We start from the raw sequence: 17,894 nt of genomic DNA, 5'->3' as shown, positions 1-17,894 counted from the left end.
CTTGCTCCTCCTTCTTCTGTGTTTTCACTGTTGATCTCCTTACGTAATGAGGAAGTTGCTGTAAAAATTGCTTTATCAATTCCTTGAATTTTTATTCACTGGGTTGTTTCATGTGCATAGTGCTAATCCCTCTTGCTTGTTGGCCAAAGAGGGTGGAAAGAGCTTCCCTGTGAGCAGCTCCCAGGGAAGGCTTGTTGCTCTGCAGCAAGTTTAAATGCACAACCATCCTCTCATTCCTATCACAGGCGACAATTAATGACTGTCTTCAGGAGACCCGACAGGAGTAAAGAAAAGGCCTGCTCCTTGTCACACTTCCCACAATGTCCGCTGTGGGAGTAAAGGACCTCGCTGTCATCTCTGGCCAAGATTTTTTCATAGTGACTAATGTGGAAAAGTTGAAGTCCATTGTTAAGCATCTCTGAAACCTTTTGAGACTTGATTTTTTTGCCATGCAGATGCCCAGCATTCTCTGCAAATTAGTCTCCTTATTTTAGCCAAGGCACCGAGAGTCATCAGTGGATTTTGACATCCTCAGGTGCTGCTCAGTTCTTTGCTGTGAACTTCCTCACCAGTCTGGCTGGGCTTCGAGTAGCATAGTGAGGATATGACGAGGGCGTGGGACAGTGTAGCAAGGGCTTGCATCCCAGAGGTATAATAATAGTTGGAAAACAAAGATGAGTTTTGATTATTGTTCATTTTCAAAGCCAGCCTCAGCCACAAGGAATGGCCTCAGTGTGTTTTTCACCTTTGTGACTGGGTTGATTACAAAGGTGTCAGTGAAATGACTGAGCCACCAACTTGTTCTAGTTTCCCAGCAAGCCAGTTACGAGGCCAAAGAAATAATCTGCCACAGAATCATAGAATATTCTGAGAATCACAGGATATATCCAGGGGACCCACAAGGATCATCACCTCCTGGCCCCAAACATGACTGCCCCAAAATCAGTTCATGTTTCTGAAAGTGCTGTGCAGACACACACCTGATCTTATGGGGCAACTAAGTTCTGTAAACTAGTATTTCAGCTGTCAGGTACCCAAAAAGTACCCTGAAGTTGATAGGGCTAAGTAAGTAACTACCAGTCTTTTTTCTTGGAGTGGGGTGGAAGCCAGGGTCACGGTCTTTTTTGGAATCTTAACTAAATTTTCCAGGTTCCTTTCCATTTCCTGAACACATGCTTTTCTAACCTTCCTTTGTATGGTTTAAGCCAAGCAATTTTGTTTACATTTGAGATATTTATAAAAATTACGCATCATACATTGCCATGTACTTCAAATATCTAGTAGCAAAGAGAAAGGATGAAACCTGAAATGTTAAAAAGTACTTTTGTAGTGGTGTTTTCTAGACCTGGATCTGAATGAGGAAACAACTGCAGCTCCTTAAATTAAAAAACATCTATCACCAAGTCCCAGCCATAACACAAAATAGTCATGGCTGTGCCTATGGCCACTCATGTCCCCAAGGGCCTTTGTGTGCTGGAAGAAGCAGTGAGCACTTGGTGAACTGGAGAGGAACTTCCTGGCATATTGTCAGGATAACAATTATTTCTTTGCCATGTCATAATAATTCAGTGAGTGTGAAAGGGAAACCCTTCAGATGTTTGAAATGCCACTCCGCATGGCATTTTTAGGTCACTGCTTAATTAGTAGTGTGATTAAAATGCAGCTTGTCCTGTCGCTGTGGCCGTGCGTGTATCTGCAGAGCACCTGATGGATCTGATTGCATTTAGGTACGGTACCAGCCTCCTGGGGGAACAGCCTCAGGTAGGGGCAGCCACGGGAGGGCTGACAGTGGGAACACTCAGGTGTTTGTGACGGGTTAATTCACAGCAAGGCCATCTGGAAATGTAACTCAAAATTGTGGCTAACGTACTGGACCACTCTGGGGGAATTTATCATGCCTCATACGGTTTGGGGCTTGTCTTGCACTTGACTGGTGCTCCTGAGGTAGCTTGTGGTGGCTCACAGCACCTTCCCCTAGCTCAGCAGGAGCACACAGTGCTGTGCAACAGTTTGCTCACGTCTGAGGAGGGAGTGCTGCTTATGTTCCAAATCAATAATAAAAAATAATCTCTAGCATCCCCTAGGACACATCTTTCTAAAGAATGCGCTTTGCTGCTGTATATGACAGTGCTACATATGGCACAGGAAGTTAGGAGTTTCAGTTTATAGTCATTGCACGCAAATCATAGAAATATATATTAGTTTTCTGTTCTTTTATATGCTACAGTTGGTTATTTTTTACTTCAGAGCTAATTTTAATTTTAAGGTAATGCTGCCTCTTTACGTTTCTCTGCATAGCGCTTCTTAGCCAAGACAAGGCATTTTATACCAAATTATTATGACTTTAATTCTTGCCGTAATTGGCATCATATTGTCATTTATCCGGTGCTTTATATGTATGAATATCATCTCAGCGTATTCCTGAGTCTCTTACAGAGTGTATTTCTTGGCTGTCAATGTTTAATAACGTCAAGGAGAGGAACACATTTGTGTCTTCTCTTTGTGTGCATGTTTCTGTTGTTTTTGCTGGCACTCATTATGTGTATTCTCTCATGCTATTTACTTTACCCTGCCCTCCTGAGACCTTTGCCTGGTTTCCCAGGTTTGGCATTTCATTAATAAATCCCAGCTTACGGACCTTTCTGGGGAACAGTAGCCTTTCATAATGCTCTGCAGTAGTAACGGCACCGTTAGAAACTGTGCCTTGCAAAATTCATATGCCACAACACTCGCAGAACAATACCTGCTTCAAAGACACAGCAAGGTGAATAAGGCTATTTATCGACTGAGTGTATCTGACGAGCTGGAAACCACAGTCATTTCCATAAAAGGTCCATTTAAAATAAATCCTGCTTTCATTTTCCTGAGGGCCCACTTGAATTCCTTCCACATACAGAAGGTCAGGACTGATGTTCTTAATCCGTAGCAGTGAGGTTTTTCGGTGCTGCTTCTGTTGTTAATGTTTGCTTCGGGGAGAGAGTAATAAGCCAGAAAGACTCTGTTTGGTGAGAGCTGCAGGAAGGGGGGAGCCCCGTGAAGGAGCTCTGCTCGCTTCACTGGCTGCCCTCCTGCTCCGTTGGATGCTGCGAGCGGATCAGCTGAGGATCCCCGCTGGGGCTGCAGGCACACCAAAGCCTTCCCGGCGTGCTCGCGGTGCCAGCCAACGAGCTCAAGCCAAAGAAGCAGCCTTCCTTACCCTGTTTGTATGTGATTGCTGCCCTGCATTAAAAAAGCAAACACGGGAACTGCCAAAATACCTTTTGTCAGATTTTTCTTCTCGGTCGATGGTTGAAAATAAAGGGTTTGGAGTGGGGTACTCTGAGTAAATACAGCCATGGCTGAAGCAGCTCTGATTTTTCTCCCCATGAAGACATTCAGCGTCTCACCAAATGGGCTCTTAACTCCTGCAGGAGTCTGCCGCACTAGGCAGGTGCCTTTCACAGGGATAGTTACTTGTGCCGTGCTCAGCTTATCAGCACTGAATTGCTGTATTTTCAGAGACAGTCTTTTTGTTTGCCACCGTGTTCTCCTTCTGGTTTGAGTTAGTATTTCAAGGCCCACTTAGAGCTGAATGGTTTTGGAGAGGCACAATAGCAGGGGTAAGCAGGAAAAGGTAGGTAGAATGAGGACCAAGAAATTCATAGCTGAGGGTGATAATGATGCTTGCTGCTCTTAGCTGTCTGAGCTAAGCATTAGGGAGCCAAACTCTTGTGCGATTTTAATAGGATCCTCTTGTTCAGTGCTACCTCTTTAAGGACAAACCCACCACGAACAGTTTCTTTTCCAAAGATCGTGCTTGTACACACTGCAAGCAGTGTGCATGTGTTTAAATTATAGCTACTCTTTTTTTTTTTTCTTTTTTCTTCCCCCATATAGTAAAGCAATCTGCAGTCACAGAATAAAAAGGAAGAGGAAAAAAACAACCACAAGGTCAAAAGCAGTTTTTCTAATTCCTGGAGCAATTGATTGAGTTCCGTATTTCCTTTTGGAATGTTCCACTTCTGTTTTAAGGATGCGCGTGCTCCTGTATCCTGTTCAGATCAGCTCCTGATGTGGTATTAGGAGGTGCAGAGATTAGGGGCTGGGAAGAAGAATGTATTTCTTCAGGGGATTTGAGAAGGCTGGGTAAGAAATACTGTAAACACACAGCTGAATGCATGGGTAGCTGAGGTGTACAGGGGAAAAGAAAATAGTTAATATCAAAATTTTATGTTAGGATAGAGAAATGAAAGATGAAATATTAATGGAATATAATTCTGTGCCCTGCTGTGGGTAATGGAATTGGAAAAGGACTGCTTTCTGCTTTTAATCCATAATTGAGAGCCTGATTTTCAGAGCTGCTGAACATCTACTGTTTCCACGGATGGATTTTTTTGGTACTTTCAACATTTCTGAAAAAACACGCTCGGTTTTACCTAGTGGTAGGGACCAGAACCTGCTTCTTTCTGAAAACAGGAAGTGACTGATCTCACCAGGACAGTCCCAGATATATGTGCCAAGGATTTCTTTTCAGATAATCCCTGATCAGGGAGCCAGTGATGCTTCCAGAGGTTTTGAATCTGTTTCTGACTGGTTTCTGTTTGCCTGCGTACCAGCTCCTGAACAGATCCTCCTGCTGCTGAACTGGAAAGTAGTTTTTGCTGCTGCCGCCAAATATTAGAAAAAGGATCAGCATGTCAGATGGTTAATAGTCAGCACTGGTGGTCAAAACAGCACTGGAAATCTCCACGGCTTCGGACTATCAGTGCAGTATAAAATTTGTTCAATTCTAGTCAGCAGTAGCTGAAGGTGATTTTATCAGAACTAGATGGTCACCAAGGAAAACTGAGTTATTTTCAGGAAAGACAGTGACTTGCTAAGCCTGGCATTCATGCAGCTGGCACTACTGAAGATACCAATTTACTGTTTTGGTTTTTTTTAAATTTTAATTTTTTGGATGAGGCCAAAGGATAAAACTCCTGATAAATTGTGGTGATTACAGAATTTGTGTCTCCTTTTTGTGGGAGCAAGCTGATTAAGCCCAGAGTCAGAGCCAATTCTGAAGCTGGGCAGTTACCTTTGCCTTACCAAATGTTTGCATTTTTCAGACCATCTGTTGACACCTGACTTTTGGCACTGGTTGTTCAGGCAGCTGAGCGAAACAGTCACAGCTCCCCAGTGCCCTCCTGTTTGGCCACAGAAGATAGATGTACGTGTCCCGTCCTGATTTCTGCCGGTGACCTTAAGAAAACCATGCTGATGGCACCTGGGGCACTGTACAGCTCTGTCATCACCTCTCGGTCTGTGCCTGCATCAGAGAGGTGGGACTGGGAGCGCCCAGTGTTTGCTCCTGCTGGCTTTCCATCAACAGCCACTTCTTCCTGTGGCAGAGCGAGTCCCTAGGGCTGCTTCCTGATGAGCTGAAGTTTGCTTTTTATCACTTATGCATGAATGCACGGTGAATTTGACATGCTTCTACAGAATCCCTTTAATAATAATCCCTTTATCTTTAACACTCTGCAAGAGTAGATGCTGTAGATGCTGACCTCATGCCGTGTGAGATGCTACCAGTGGCCTGCACAAGCTGGTGAGGCGTCACATTGCCAAGCTGCTCGTGGCTTCGTGAGCGACAGATACAACAGGAGTAGGTGAATTAATTTTGTGTGCGGTCTGCACTAAGCACTTGCACATGGCTCTTAGGAACAAGAAGAATTCTTCTGAAGAATTATAATCCTGTCTGTGATCTGCAGATAGGCTTGGAGCTCCTTTGAATCTTTGTCTCATTTCATGGGTAATGTGCTTACCTCCCAGGCCTGCAAGCGTCTGAAAATGTGCAGTAGCGTTTCTTGCTGTCACGCAGTCATGCACTGCCAGCTTTCCTGGATGCCAGCTTCTCTGCACTTGCAGCCAGATGTTCCAAGCATAACATCTCGCTGGCTGTGATAGACCATCCGGAGCTCCCTGGCAGAGGGTGATTTATGCCTCTGGTAGGAAGGAAGTCTTTATTCTGTGGAGCTGTTGGGTCTAAATGGTGGAGAGGTGACGCTTGCCTCATTCTCAAAATAAGCTGTGAGAGGAAGAAATTAAACCCATTTGATTTCCACCTTCTCATTGAACAGGCGAGCATGTATAAGCACTTTCAGAACCTCTTCAGGTTGTAACAGAACTGAATTTGCTTGCACTTGTTTGCCCAGCTGCTGTCTTCCCTGAGCCAGGAGGAAGGCTGTCCTTGCAGCTCTGCTCCTGGATGCCTCAGCTCTTGGAGGTGCCAGGGAGCGTGAACCTGAGTCCCACCATCACGCTGTAAGGCTTGATGGGTCTGGCACCTCAGACCGTGCCTTCTTAATGGGAAAGGTAGAGAATTGCTTATGCAAGTCCATAGTTTATGACAGATATTTCAAAGCAGTCTGTGTACATCCTGTACTTGTACTTAGTGGGCTATGGCTTGCAGAAGACTTGCAGTGTAACAGTAGTAAAAAGATATTTATTTGTAGCTCAGGAATATGTCTTATGAGTAATACCGTGGAAGCTCTTTCAGTTGTAAACTCTAGACTTTCTTCCTTTTCTTCCAAATTGCCAAGGAAGCAATTTTTGAGATTTATTGCTGTGTTGATGGTTTTTGACCTGGAAATGATTCTTTTCTGTTTTGTCTGAGACAGTGTGACGGCATTTCATCTTCCATCTGGGGGAAGGCACAAATTCTTTAGTTCTTTGATAAACGCATGAAAAGTAGCAGGGTAAAAGTAGCAGGGTTAAAAATTCTTCTTTATTGATTTTGGTTACAGTATAATGAATGCCTAATTGTAATTCCAGGTAGATGTGAATTTGAAAACTCCCACCAAACTACCTGATGTAAGAAATGCTAATCTGTTTTAAAGTTGGTTGGCTTTTAATATTTTTAAAATCATTCTAAGATTAATTTGAATACACTTTTTTTTTTTTTTTTTTGGTCCAGAGATCTGTATGGCAGGTAGCAAGGAAAGTAATATTTCCCAGAGAAAGCACTATTTTTGAGATGGAAGGAGTTGCCTTTCTGTAAAACGAGTGGAGTGATCTGTAATTTCAGTCCCTGATTTTTTATTTTAAGGGAAAAAAAAAGACAAGCAGCACTGCTTAGCCCTTTAAAAGCTTTTCCTATTGCTCTGGGCACTCGCAATATGTTGGCTCTGCCACCTTTAGCTCAGCTGTCTCATAAGTGGCTCAGATGACCAGAGTAATTAAACAGTAAGTCACCAACCAAATCATTTTGAAAAATGTAACAAGCTACATGTTGTCTTTGTTGTTTCACCAAAACATGGAGGGCAATCTCCTACAGCTTGTGTTCGATGGCAGATCCTACTGCCAGGCCTCCCAGGCAGGGCACAGCAGCAGGGCATGAAGGTGTCAGGTACAAGAAGCGTGCTTACAAGTTTTGGAGAAGGTAATGGCTGGGTGGAGGAGAGAAACCCAAACCCAGCTCTGGAGTGAGTGTGGGACGAGCTCAACAGTTTGACCCAGTGGCTCGCCAGCAAGACCATGCACAGCACAAAGCCAGCCGAAGCCTGGCTGGGCCCATTGACAGAACAGAAGTCACAGATCCATTGGGTTTCGTTTCTTTTGTTTTGTGCATTTGTTTTAGAATAACAAAGACAAATCTTATCATTTCCCCCTAAAACAAGTAATAACCTCTTTGTTATTTTGGGTAGGGTACCACGTTGACACACAGGGCTAGAGCAGCTCCAAATAAAGGGTTTATAAACTCTGACCTCACGTTCCTAAAAATGGGAAAGTTTAAACGCAACCAAACAATGCTCAGTCCAGTGCCCTTAAACTTAAAGGCCTTCAAGGACCTGGACTTAACAAAAGCCTCTGCCTGAACTGAATGCTTTAAAAAGGGCTCTGCCAGCTGCCAGATACGTCTCGTTTCAGAAGGCAGTGGCGCCACAGAGGATTCTGCTTTTCCATGAGTGCTGCTTCCAGTCCGGGAGCCCCGCCGGAGGGACTGAGCTGGCAGCCTTCAATGACATTAGTCCAGAGCTGTGACTTGTTGTGCGGGGAGAAAAGGCCCACAGTACTGTTTTCTCCTTCAGCCTGGCCAATTCCCACATTTTCCCTTTTCGTGTTGGATGTGCAGGTTTTATTTGTCTTTCCCCAGCTTTCAGTTTCTTTCGCTTATCTGCAGCGCTGCAGCCTTGAGTAACACCGTGTCCTTCCCAGAGAGGTTAACTAGAGGTTGCCTCCCCAGCTATTGATTTAACAAACAACAACTGGGGAACTATTTGATAGCTGGCTCATTTTAAAGCAAGAGTGTGTCGTGGGGAACATTTTCTGCATTAGCCATGCACACCCTCTGGCCCAACGTACATTCTTGTGCCTCTGGGTCTTTGTTGGCAGACTCGTGGGGCAGAGTGATGGCAGCACGTGGGCGCCAAAATTAGGCCAGACAAGGTGGGAAGGGAAAGTAGTGTCAAGAGGAAGGAGAGGAATAGAATACATGTCCAGAGTTTTTTTTGAGCTAGGACTGGTAATTTGCTGCATTCAGAGTTGAGAAATAATTTTTAATCCATTCTTTTTTTCTGTCCAATTCCATTGTAATTACAAGCCCAAATGAGCATCGCTGGGTACCTCTGCTCATCAGCTTTATGGATTGGTATCAGTTTGAGCTGTGGGAGTAATGTATTTTAGCTTTTGCTGTGACTGCAGGAAGGCGGTAGTAACTGTGTTTTAAATGCACTGAAAAAGTAGACGACAGGCAGGTAATTGTGGTGCTGCTTAAAGTGGGTATTAATAAAAGTGCCTGGAGAAATGAATTCTTTATCTCCCTGCCTCTTGTTTCTTCTTCAGTCCAGGGGAAGTCAGTGCACTTTTTTTTGTGAACCTGCAGTTCACTAGGTGTGGAAAGACTCTCTTTTAAAGCAACATCAGGTCCTTTTTTACTCAGGGGTTTCCAAACACTCTACTTGGTGGGACCCCAATGCTGAGGGGGAGAGTCTGTTGGTCCCCTTCATTCCTGGGGACAAATGCTCAATGTGTAACCTCTTTGCAGTGCAGGACTGCTGATACCTTTTTAAGAAGTTGGTACTGGTTGGAAAGTTGCCCTCAGAAAGTGATTATTTTCCTAAAACATTCTTCCAACTTAGTTTTCTTTCCGTAGCAAGTATATCTACAGCATTCAGACTCAGTCTTGACTTTTATCTAGGTGAAAGTCAATCTACCTTTTATTCCTCTTCTTTTAAACGGTTTCTGGTACCATCCACGCTTGTACGGTGGTATCTCTTTCTCAAAGAGCATTCACCAAACAGGCTAAACCTGGTAATGCAAACTGGTAAGTAAAGTCTGCGAGAAGGGTACTGCTGAGTGGATGTGAGAAGTAATGTGCCGCTGGTGTGTTTGAGAAGATACAAGGGTACTGCTTGTCATTCTTGCTTGTGTGACAGCTGAGGCAGCACCATGGTCCACCTCTGGGCAACCTTGATAGCATCACACTCTCTGAGCAGATGTAATTTGAACCACCTAAACACATTCCTCTAGGCCTGAGGGAACAAAGACCCTGCAGCGGGTGCGTGATGTAGCAGCACTGTAGTCCCTTAGGATGCTTAGTCACCTGCCACGTGTGCTTTTCATTGACTAAAGCAGTAGATTAGATACTAAGTCCAGCCTAAATGGCCAGCTTTCAGATGGCTAAAGGTAGAAAAGAGAGATCCTGTCCTCAGTAAATGTGCTTAGTATGTATAAATGATTCAGTCCTGTAGTTGTAGTGGGTTGATACGTGGCTGTGTGCCAGATTAGCCTTCTAAAATGTACCCTTGTGTTTTGTGCCCACAGGAAATGTTCATTGTCTTTTCCACAGAACAGGATTATAATGCTGGGACTTCTGAATTTCAGCCATGGATTAGGCCAGTGGTACCTGGTGTTGCAGTCTCTAGGTGTGCAAAAGCAAGGCAGGTTGTACTGCCTGGCCCCACATCACTGACTGGACTCTGCTCCTCTACTCAAAAATCTCATTTAATGTTTCTAAATTTGGCCCCCCCCCAGCTAAAGCTTTGTAAGTCAATTTGTTCTCTGAAGTTGAGAAATTGCCCAAAACAATTAGACAGTCCTACAACCATTAAGCAACTCTGCTTGCATCTGTTTCTAAATGTGACAAAGCGAGACTTCTGTAAATGGATGCAGAACGGCGCTGTGGTGACTGATGAGACAGCAGCATTGCAGGCAGGGCAGGAAAGCACAAATGCCTGGCTGGATGATTTTACAGACCTAGTACTACCCTTTGGATAGCCTGATTTTATCCTTTGAGATCAACAGAAACACAAAGTGATTCAACATCTTGGGGTGGAGCTAATAGTGAAGCTCAACTTGCCTATGGAGGCTTTGCTCTTTCTGTGGTGGGAACAGAGGCTGCTGGTGGTTAACTGCATCCTGAGATCTTTGTGGCAGCCATGCAGATCAGTTGTAAACTGCATGTGGCAATGAGATTTCTCCTCAAAGAGCAATGCTGAAGTGAGCTCAAGTGAAGGGCATTAACTGAGCTTAAGTGAAAGACATTAGCTTTAATATATAGTAAGCCTCAAATTTCCAGCTCTGTATGAACACAGAGACCTCATGTGAGGAAGTACCATTTCAAGTTTACGTATTGTCTCGAAAGGGATGAAATGACTGCATTAATGTGCCATTTGGGGCTAGTTTTCTGTACATAAAATGTGACTGATTGAACAGCTTTTCCTCATTTATAAACACTTAGGATTGCACACCACAGTCTGTGTGCAATATGCACTTGTATATTTTCATATGGCCATATTGTGATGGACATGTTAATATATACATTCACACTATCACCAATATGGAGTGCCTCTGAGGTGCTATCTGTGGCGTCCCAGGAGAGCTGCATACAATAGAACTGACATTGGAAGAGATAGTGACAATAATACATCCTGTCATCAGTGTTTTTGCACTTTCTGGACATAGCAGATGTACAGACGGTATGCAAATACGGAAAAACAGTATCCTGAAATAATTTCTTTAAATGCAAAACTACCAAACATTAACCTGAGTTGCTTCTTTTTGTGAATAAGAATCTCAGAAGGAAAGGGGAAATTTAGTGGTGAATGAAATTGGATTTTTTTTTTTAGTTGATATTTGTTTAATTTTGTGTTATTGCAGAAACTGGAACATAAAGAAGTTTTGGTTGGCTTGTTGTTCCTGGTTTTCCCATTCATCCCAGCCAGCAACCTCTTCTTCAGGGTGGGATTTGTGGTGGCAGAGCGAGTCCTTTACATGCCGAGGTAACTATTGCAATTGAATTCCTTTCTAATGAGACCACCATCCCATTTTCTAAAAGCAGACAAGATTATTTCTTCCCTTTTGCAATACTTCAAACATTATTTTGGTAGTCAGTATGCTCTCTGCCTTTGAGGTTTGGCATGACAGTGTGAGGGATTTTATAGTCATTTGACAGCAGCTTGCTTGTCCAGAGTAAAGCTAGCCAAATTCATTTATTTTTTTTCAACACAGATTTTGATGGGTTTGAAACAGCTGAATACAGTGATGAGGTGTTGTTTCTTGAGGATTGTTCCCCACCAGTCTTTCTGAAAGCATTATCAACTCGCGTTATCAATTGTCAATGTCTCTACCTTAAGGACAGCGTCTGAAGAGTTAACCTGTCATTTTTATTGTGGTATTGCTCAGCTTCCTCTCTACGTTAGGTGGTTGGTGAAAACAGAGATGACAGTATTGCCGTCTTAAAAGGCTGCTGACTTGAGTTGTGGAATATGTACCTGACCTTCTGCCTGTATGCAGACACATCTATGAGTGGAGGATTTGCAGTTGTGGAAGAGGGTGAGAAAAATCCAGCCCCTCCTCCATCCCTCAGCATCTGCCTCAGGGTTTCCTCCAGTTTCCAGCCTCTTAACAAGTGTTGATTTAGTCTTCCCATTTCTTTTATTCAAGGACAGCTTTGAGGCATTACTTTGACACCTACGCAGTATCCAGACCAGTGGCTACAGCGGTAGTTAGAGGACATTTATCCAAAATGCACCAGGCAGGTGCCCATTTTGCAGAATCAAACAACAGCTGAGGTTGGAAGGGACCTCTGGAGGTCATCTGGTCCAACCCCCTGCTCAAGCAGGGCCTCCTAGAGCGGGTTGCTCATGACTTTGTCCAGACAGTTTTAGAGTATTTTCAAGGATAGGGACTCCACAGCCTCTCTGGGCTGCCTGTGCCCTTGAAGCTTTTTCCAGCCATGAGCATAAACAGTCGTTCTTGAATGCCACCAGTCAGTAGGCCCAATTCTACCTGCAGGTGCAGAGGGTCAGCTCCTGTTACCTCTAATGGGAGCTGTCCTTGTGGAGCTGTCAACAAAGTATAGCCCTAAATTTCACTTCAGATTGCTTTGTGATAACTAAAACAATAATTTTATTCCACTCTTTACACTGTAGTTCGTGTAATTCCAAAAATCCTAGAAAAATGCACTTATAGGTTTTCTTTTGCAAAGCCTTTGCCTATTCTGACAATCATTTGTGTAAGTATTATCACAAAAGGACTGCTTGTTGGTGTAAAACTGGGGTTGTTGCATTTACTACAAGCCTTTTCCATAGGCTATGTCTCTGTGCTCTGCTGTATACTGACTTGCTTTTTGGGTCAAATCCTACTGCTTTTATTCACATCACTAGCCCTGCTTTTGTCTGGTGGGAGTATACCTGGAAGTATAGAGAGTGAAAGTTGTCCCTCTAAGTTATTTTGCAAATGATACCCTCAGCTAATGGATCTTGCATCATTTCAAATTAACTTGAAAATCAGATTGCTTTAAATTCATGTAACAGAAAATGAGGAGACACATGAAAGCGCAAAGCTATTAAGGAACAGTCAGCTGAACACAAGGCTGTGTTGAGTGGTTGCATTTCTGAATCTCAAAAGAACAACTGCGGAAAATACTTCAGCTGTCAGCAGTTCCTTGTCCTCCTCCAGATGAGACTGCTGATATAATGAGAGGAGGGGCAATGAAGAAGAAAAAGGGAGATGTTTGCACAGAGAAAATTAGTCAGCTTTAACATGTGCGCATATAGTTTGTATAATGCTTTTCATCTCCCTATTGGCATTGCAAATATATGACCTACAAAATAGGTAATTGATAGTTACCCCCCCCCTTTTTTTTTTCAGGCAGGAAAACAGAGGTGGGGGGGATAAAATAATTTCTCTAGACCTAACCTGTGTTGGAGTCCTTGGGTCTTCTGCTTTGCTCAGATCACTCATGCCCTGCTTTGCAATATGTGTTTTTTGCTCTTAACCCAGACTGGCAGGCAAAAACCCCACAGCTAACAGGAGAGGGCAGGTACCACAAACGCTGCTGAAGGGGCACTTTCCAGCCAAAGGATCTTGAGAGCTGATTTCTTGGCTCAGTTACTAAGAAATAAGCTCTCTTTGAATCCTCTGGGTTCAAAACAACACGAGCAGTGAGGAGGGCTTCTGTGAGCATTCCTGACTATGGCAGAAATCAAATGATGATGTTTTATTCCCTTCCTCGGGAATGTGGCAGTTTAATAGTGATGGCTCTCGTAAGGAGTCGTGTTCTTTATTTAGAACAGCCTTTGGCAGTTTTCTTATTCTATGTCTTGAAAAGTGCTTTTCCTATGCCTTGCCATTTCTTCTATATAATTCAGTTTACAGCTCAGAGGTGGTCATTCAGCTTCATTTAGACAGAAGTACGGAGTCAGATGGCAAGAACCTGGTGACCTGTGTTTCTGGGCTTATGGTAGAAGGTGCTTTTCTACCTCTGCTTCAAGTAGCAGCCTTTTATTAGTAGTTGTGGCTATTAAGGTTGTACACGCTTGTGTATATATGTCACAGCCTGAAGTCCTAATTCAGTGTTGCTCGGTAGTTACCTGAGCAAAATGTCAAGCGTTTTGCTTTCAATAAAAATTGAGTAAGGACCCAAAGATTTATGTAAAAGATGTTGTAAATGGAAAGGAACAAGGAACAAGCCTTTTGCTCAATGGCTAATTATACAGCTGGGCCTTGCCTTCTGGAGGCTGATGGGTTATTTTGAACAATTCCCTTTCTGTCTGCAGCCATGCCTCAGGGGAGAGGGATATGAGATAAGTCAACCTGGCTGAATGTTTTCTTTAATTGGCTTCAGCAAAACAGCAGTATTTGGAGTAAATATTGCTTGTATTTAGTTTTCATTTGAGGGTTACAAGTGCTTAGTTGTTTAAATCAGAACTTTAAAAAGTAATATTGCTTAAGCCTGAAAATTTTCATAGGAGATCAATTTATTGTCTTTAAACTTCAAACTGTGTTTTTGGTTGTTGTTTTCTTATCTTAAAGGGTAAGAAAGCTTGTTTTCAAGAGGGCTAATGATGTGAAGTGTGTACCTTGGGAGAGGTGGGCAGGATCCAGCTCCAAAGGCCACAGTTTTCAAGAAAACATCAAAATAAATAGCTGGATCAGTGAAAGACTCAAAGCACAGCAGGTTTACCTCTCTTTAAAGTATAGATGCAATTATGCATGCGGCATATCTGCAGTGGCCACATACAACCTAATGGTTTTAAAATCAGGAACAACTTTGTGCATCCAGTTATTCTGAGCCGTGAGCCATTTGTCTCACTGAACTTGAACCCCGGAGCACTAGCTCCTGTCGTTTCACATGGAGAAACAGGAGGGGCACTGCAGCCTCTGGGGCCATCCATCCAGGAGCTGCCAGCCCTACTGACTTAGTAGCAGAGCTGGGGTTGCTCTCTGCCTCATAGGATCAGACCTGTCCTAGGGGAGCAATTTCTATTTTCCTCATCTTTTACGCTGCTCTGCTAGCAGTGGCCCTGGCTGGGCTGCTGTGTTGTAGCTAGATGTCTGAAGGTGCTTTTGACAAGCTCATATCAACCAACAAATCAACCAAATTTCTGACTTGGAGAGCCACCCATATGAAAGCAATAGGCAACCCAGCAGTACCCACATGACTTTTCTGGCAGCTCACTTGCCTCGCTTATTGCAAGGAGTGGGTTGCAGAGTGCACTGTTACTCTTTCCCAACAGAGAGAGTTACGGCTTGCTGTCATTTTTTTTTTTCACCAGCTCCTCAGTTTGTTAAAAGTTGATGTTGCAAACCCCAATAATAGTAGAAGATGAGACCACTGCTCTATTAATACAGTGTGACATTTGGTTCAGTGTCTGTCAATCTGCAAGAAAGCCAGCAACCAGAAAAAAAAGTTCGCCTATATTTTTCAGGAACTTAGCGTATCACCTGAAAGCTTTCCCTTTTTATATTCCCATCCCCTTTCCCTTTCCTACCTTGATAGCAATGCAGGGACTATATGGAATTTTGCCTTTGTGTAGAGCATGTATTTGATTCTGTGTGCACTAATGCATTCGTTCCAATTAGTGTAATTCTGTATATTATTATCTTCTGTAATTAGGAAAAAGAAAAAAAAAAAAAAAAAGAACCTGATGGGAAATGGGATGCTTTGCAGTTTTCATGGACCTGAATATCCCTGAGCAGAAGTCCTCATTGCTTACAAGGCAGCTACTTGAGGATGATGCTTCTCTTTTTTGGAGCATGTCACACTCTCCACATCATCTTCATTTTCTTCAAGACCAGCTATGGAACATGGTGGCGGTGATGCCTTTTCAGTTTCCATTGCCACCGCTTTCTATAAAGTTATTGGAAGCTGCAAGTTCACCAAGCCTGGAGAGCCAAATTCCTGTTTACCTGTTCAGCATTCCTTTCGTATTCAGTTCAGACCCAGCAAGTGATAACCTAATTTACAGAAGAAGCTCCTGTTTTCAATTGGAGCCAAGTCCTGACCCAAAACAAAGTCAGCAGCAGAAACCCCACTGACTCCACACAGCCAGTTTATTTGCTCCCTGATCTCAATTCACCAACATAATTAAGCTGTTTGATGCTTTAGAGCAGAATCCACAATTCCTTTGGGATCTGGAGTCCACGTCACACCTGCTCCATGTACTTAAAACCCCGTGATTTTAATGTCTCACTGTTGCTGCTGTTCCTGTGAGGACCTTGGAGCTGCCGCAGTGCAGGAGGCATGAGCTGGGTTATATTCCCTGTAATGCACTGTGGACATGGGGATGCTGGCGGGGCACGAAGAGCACGTTATGTGGCTTCAGCAGGCCAGACCTCAGCCCTCTTTACCATGGTTGTAGAGTGTGCCTGCTGGGGGTTTTGGAAGATAGCAGCAGCCCATGAAATAGATGGCAGCTGGAGTTGGTGCTGTGTTGAGCCCTCTGCCAGCACAACGGGACCTCAGCTGAGGCAGGCGACCCCACTTCTGCTTCCCCCTCTGTTAACCAGGGATAACAACTCCGTTCTGTCCTTCGGAAGGGGGCTATGGGGATTAACTGCTTGTAGGAAGGCTAAACCCTGTAAGCGTCTACCTTTCAGATGCGTATCCAAAGCTAAGCCCCTCGCTTTTGAAGGCTTGCCCACCGCTATTAAACACTTCAAGGGGAAATCAAAGCAGCCATCCTCTGTTAATGCAGGCAAGAAGTGTTGAGATGCTAGTGCCAGATATTTTGGCAAAAGGCAATAAAGATGTAGGAATGAAAGCCCAAGTGATTCTGCAAAGCTGAAAAAGATTAGCTCATGGCGCATTTGGTCTAGACTGCAGTCTTGCCTTATTTTAACTAAATTTAAAACATGCTTTTGAGAAGCACGCTTTGTTTTGGCCATGTACAATTGATTCAGGAAAACGCTAGATTTGTGTTGAACATAAGCATTAATGGCTCTTCTGGAAAGATTTTTGGTTTTATCGTAATGTATTAGGTTAAAGAAAAACCTTCAAACACATTTATTCTCCTTTTGAAGATAATACAGGTATGTAAGGGTATTGCTTCTGAGAAATAGCAATAAATTAAGTTAATGCCATCTTGTGGAAATAATCTATTTAGTCATGTTGATTAAAAGAGGAATTCTTACTTACAATGGAATACAGTCCCCTTCAGAAGATGTGTTATGACATTTAATAGAAAATAGTTTCTTACGTGAGGTTTTTGGAGCCTAGAGATGGAACTAAATGGCAAATTATATCCCTGCTACAGAATTCTTGAAGCTGTTACAGTATTTTAATTAAAACTGCAGCATATAGACCCCAAGTAAAGAATATAAGATTTTGAAGTGTCTGTGGAAAATCTATGGAATTATATAGGAATTTTCATTTATAAACTGTTTTCTTTCTGTAATGCAGACAGTAATCAAAAGCATGAAAAGGTTCTTTATTACCTGGAAATATTTCAGACAGGAATCTGTTGGAAGTGAAATCTTGGACTTGAGCACTCTAATGAAGTGAATTTGTTTATCACATGACTTACATTGGAAAGGAGGAAAGGGAAATGTGTCCAAATGTTAAATAGCCATTCAAAGGTTACCTAAATCATTTATTTCTAGTTCATATTTTCTCTCTAATAAGGAAAATAAGAGTTCCTGGATTTTCTCTAATTACATCATGTTCTGCATAGAGGACCACGTTGCTCATGGAGATCAATCATTTTGATAACTTAACTGGTTGTGTCTAAATATCTTTAATATAGGCCTACAGATTTTAATTTAGAGCCAAAACCAAAATCTAATACTAACTCATAAGATTACATGTTTCCAAATTAGATATATTCTGCATGTTTATGGTTCCGTGTCTTTCTATTATGATTTGCAGACCTTAATCCAGGAAAAGGCCTCTTAATTCTGCTGAAATTTTGACATTTTGTTCAGCAGACTCAGTAGTAAGATAAACACGCTACCTGTTACTTTATCACAGTGATAGTTCGGAGTTGTGAGGCTTGTGTATTTTTTCAGCAGAGGTGTCTTTTAAAACCTTTAGCATCCAAGAACTGGGGGGAAAAAAAAAAAAAAAAAAGGGACAAAAGATAATCTGTAGGTTCTTGATTCCTAGTCGTGCATCTGATCAGGTTTTCCAGTTAAATTTACAGTATAAGGTT

At 42.8% G+C, this 17,894-nt stretch overlaps 1 protein-coding gene across 2 annotated transcripts in view; it reads left to right on the top strand.

Moving 5' to 3' along the window:
- Nucleotides 1-17,894, top strand: part of TMTC1 (transmembrane O-mannosyltransferase targeting cadherins 1) — a 155,872-nt gene that overhangs the window by 78,851 nt on the left and 59,127 nt on the right. For both annotated transcript variants that reach the window (XM_082770617.1, XM_082770616.1), the window contains one exon: nucleotides 11,119-11,240. In XM_082770617.1, the coding sequence (XP_082626743.1) occupies nucleotides 11,119-11,240 (122 nt within the window). The remainder of the gene's footprint in view (nucleotides 1-11,118; nucleotides 11,241-17,894) is intronic.

This window comes from Aythya marila (assembly GCF_965140915.1).
Source record: "Aythya marila genome assembly, chromosome: 1".
Lineage (NCBI taxonomy): Eukaryota > Metazoa > Chordata > Aves > Anseriformes > Anatidae > Aythya > Aythya marila.
Note: the sequence above shows the minus strand (reverse complement) of the source record. Positions and strands in the feature narration are given on the sequence as shown.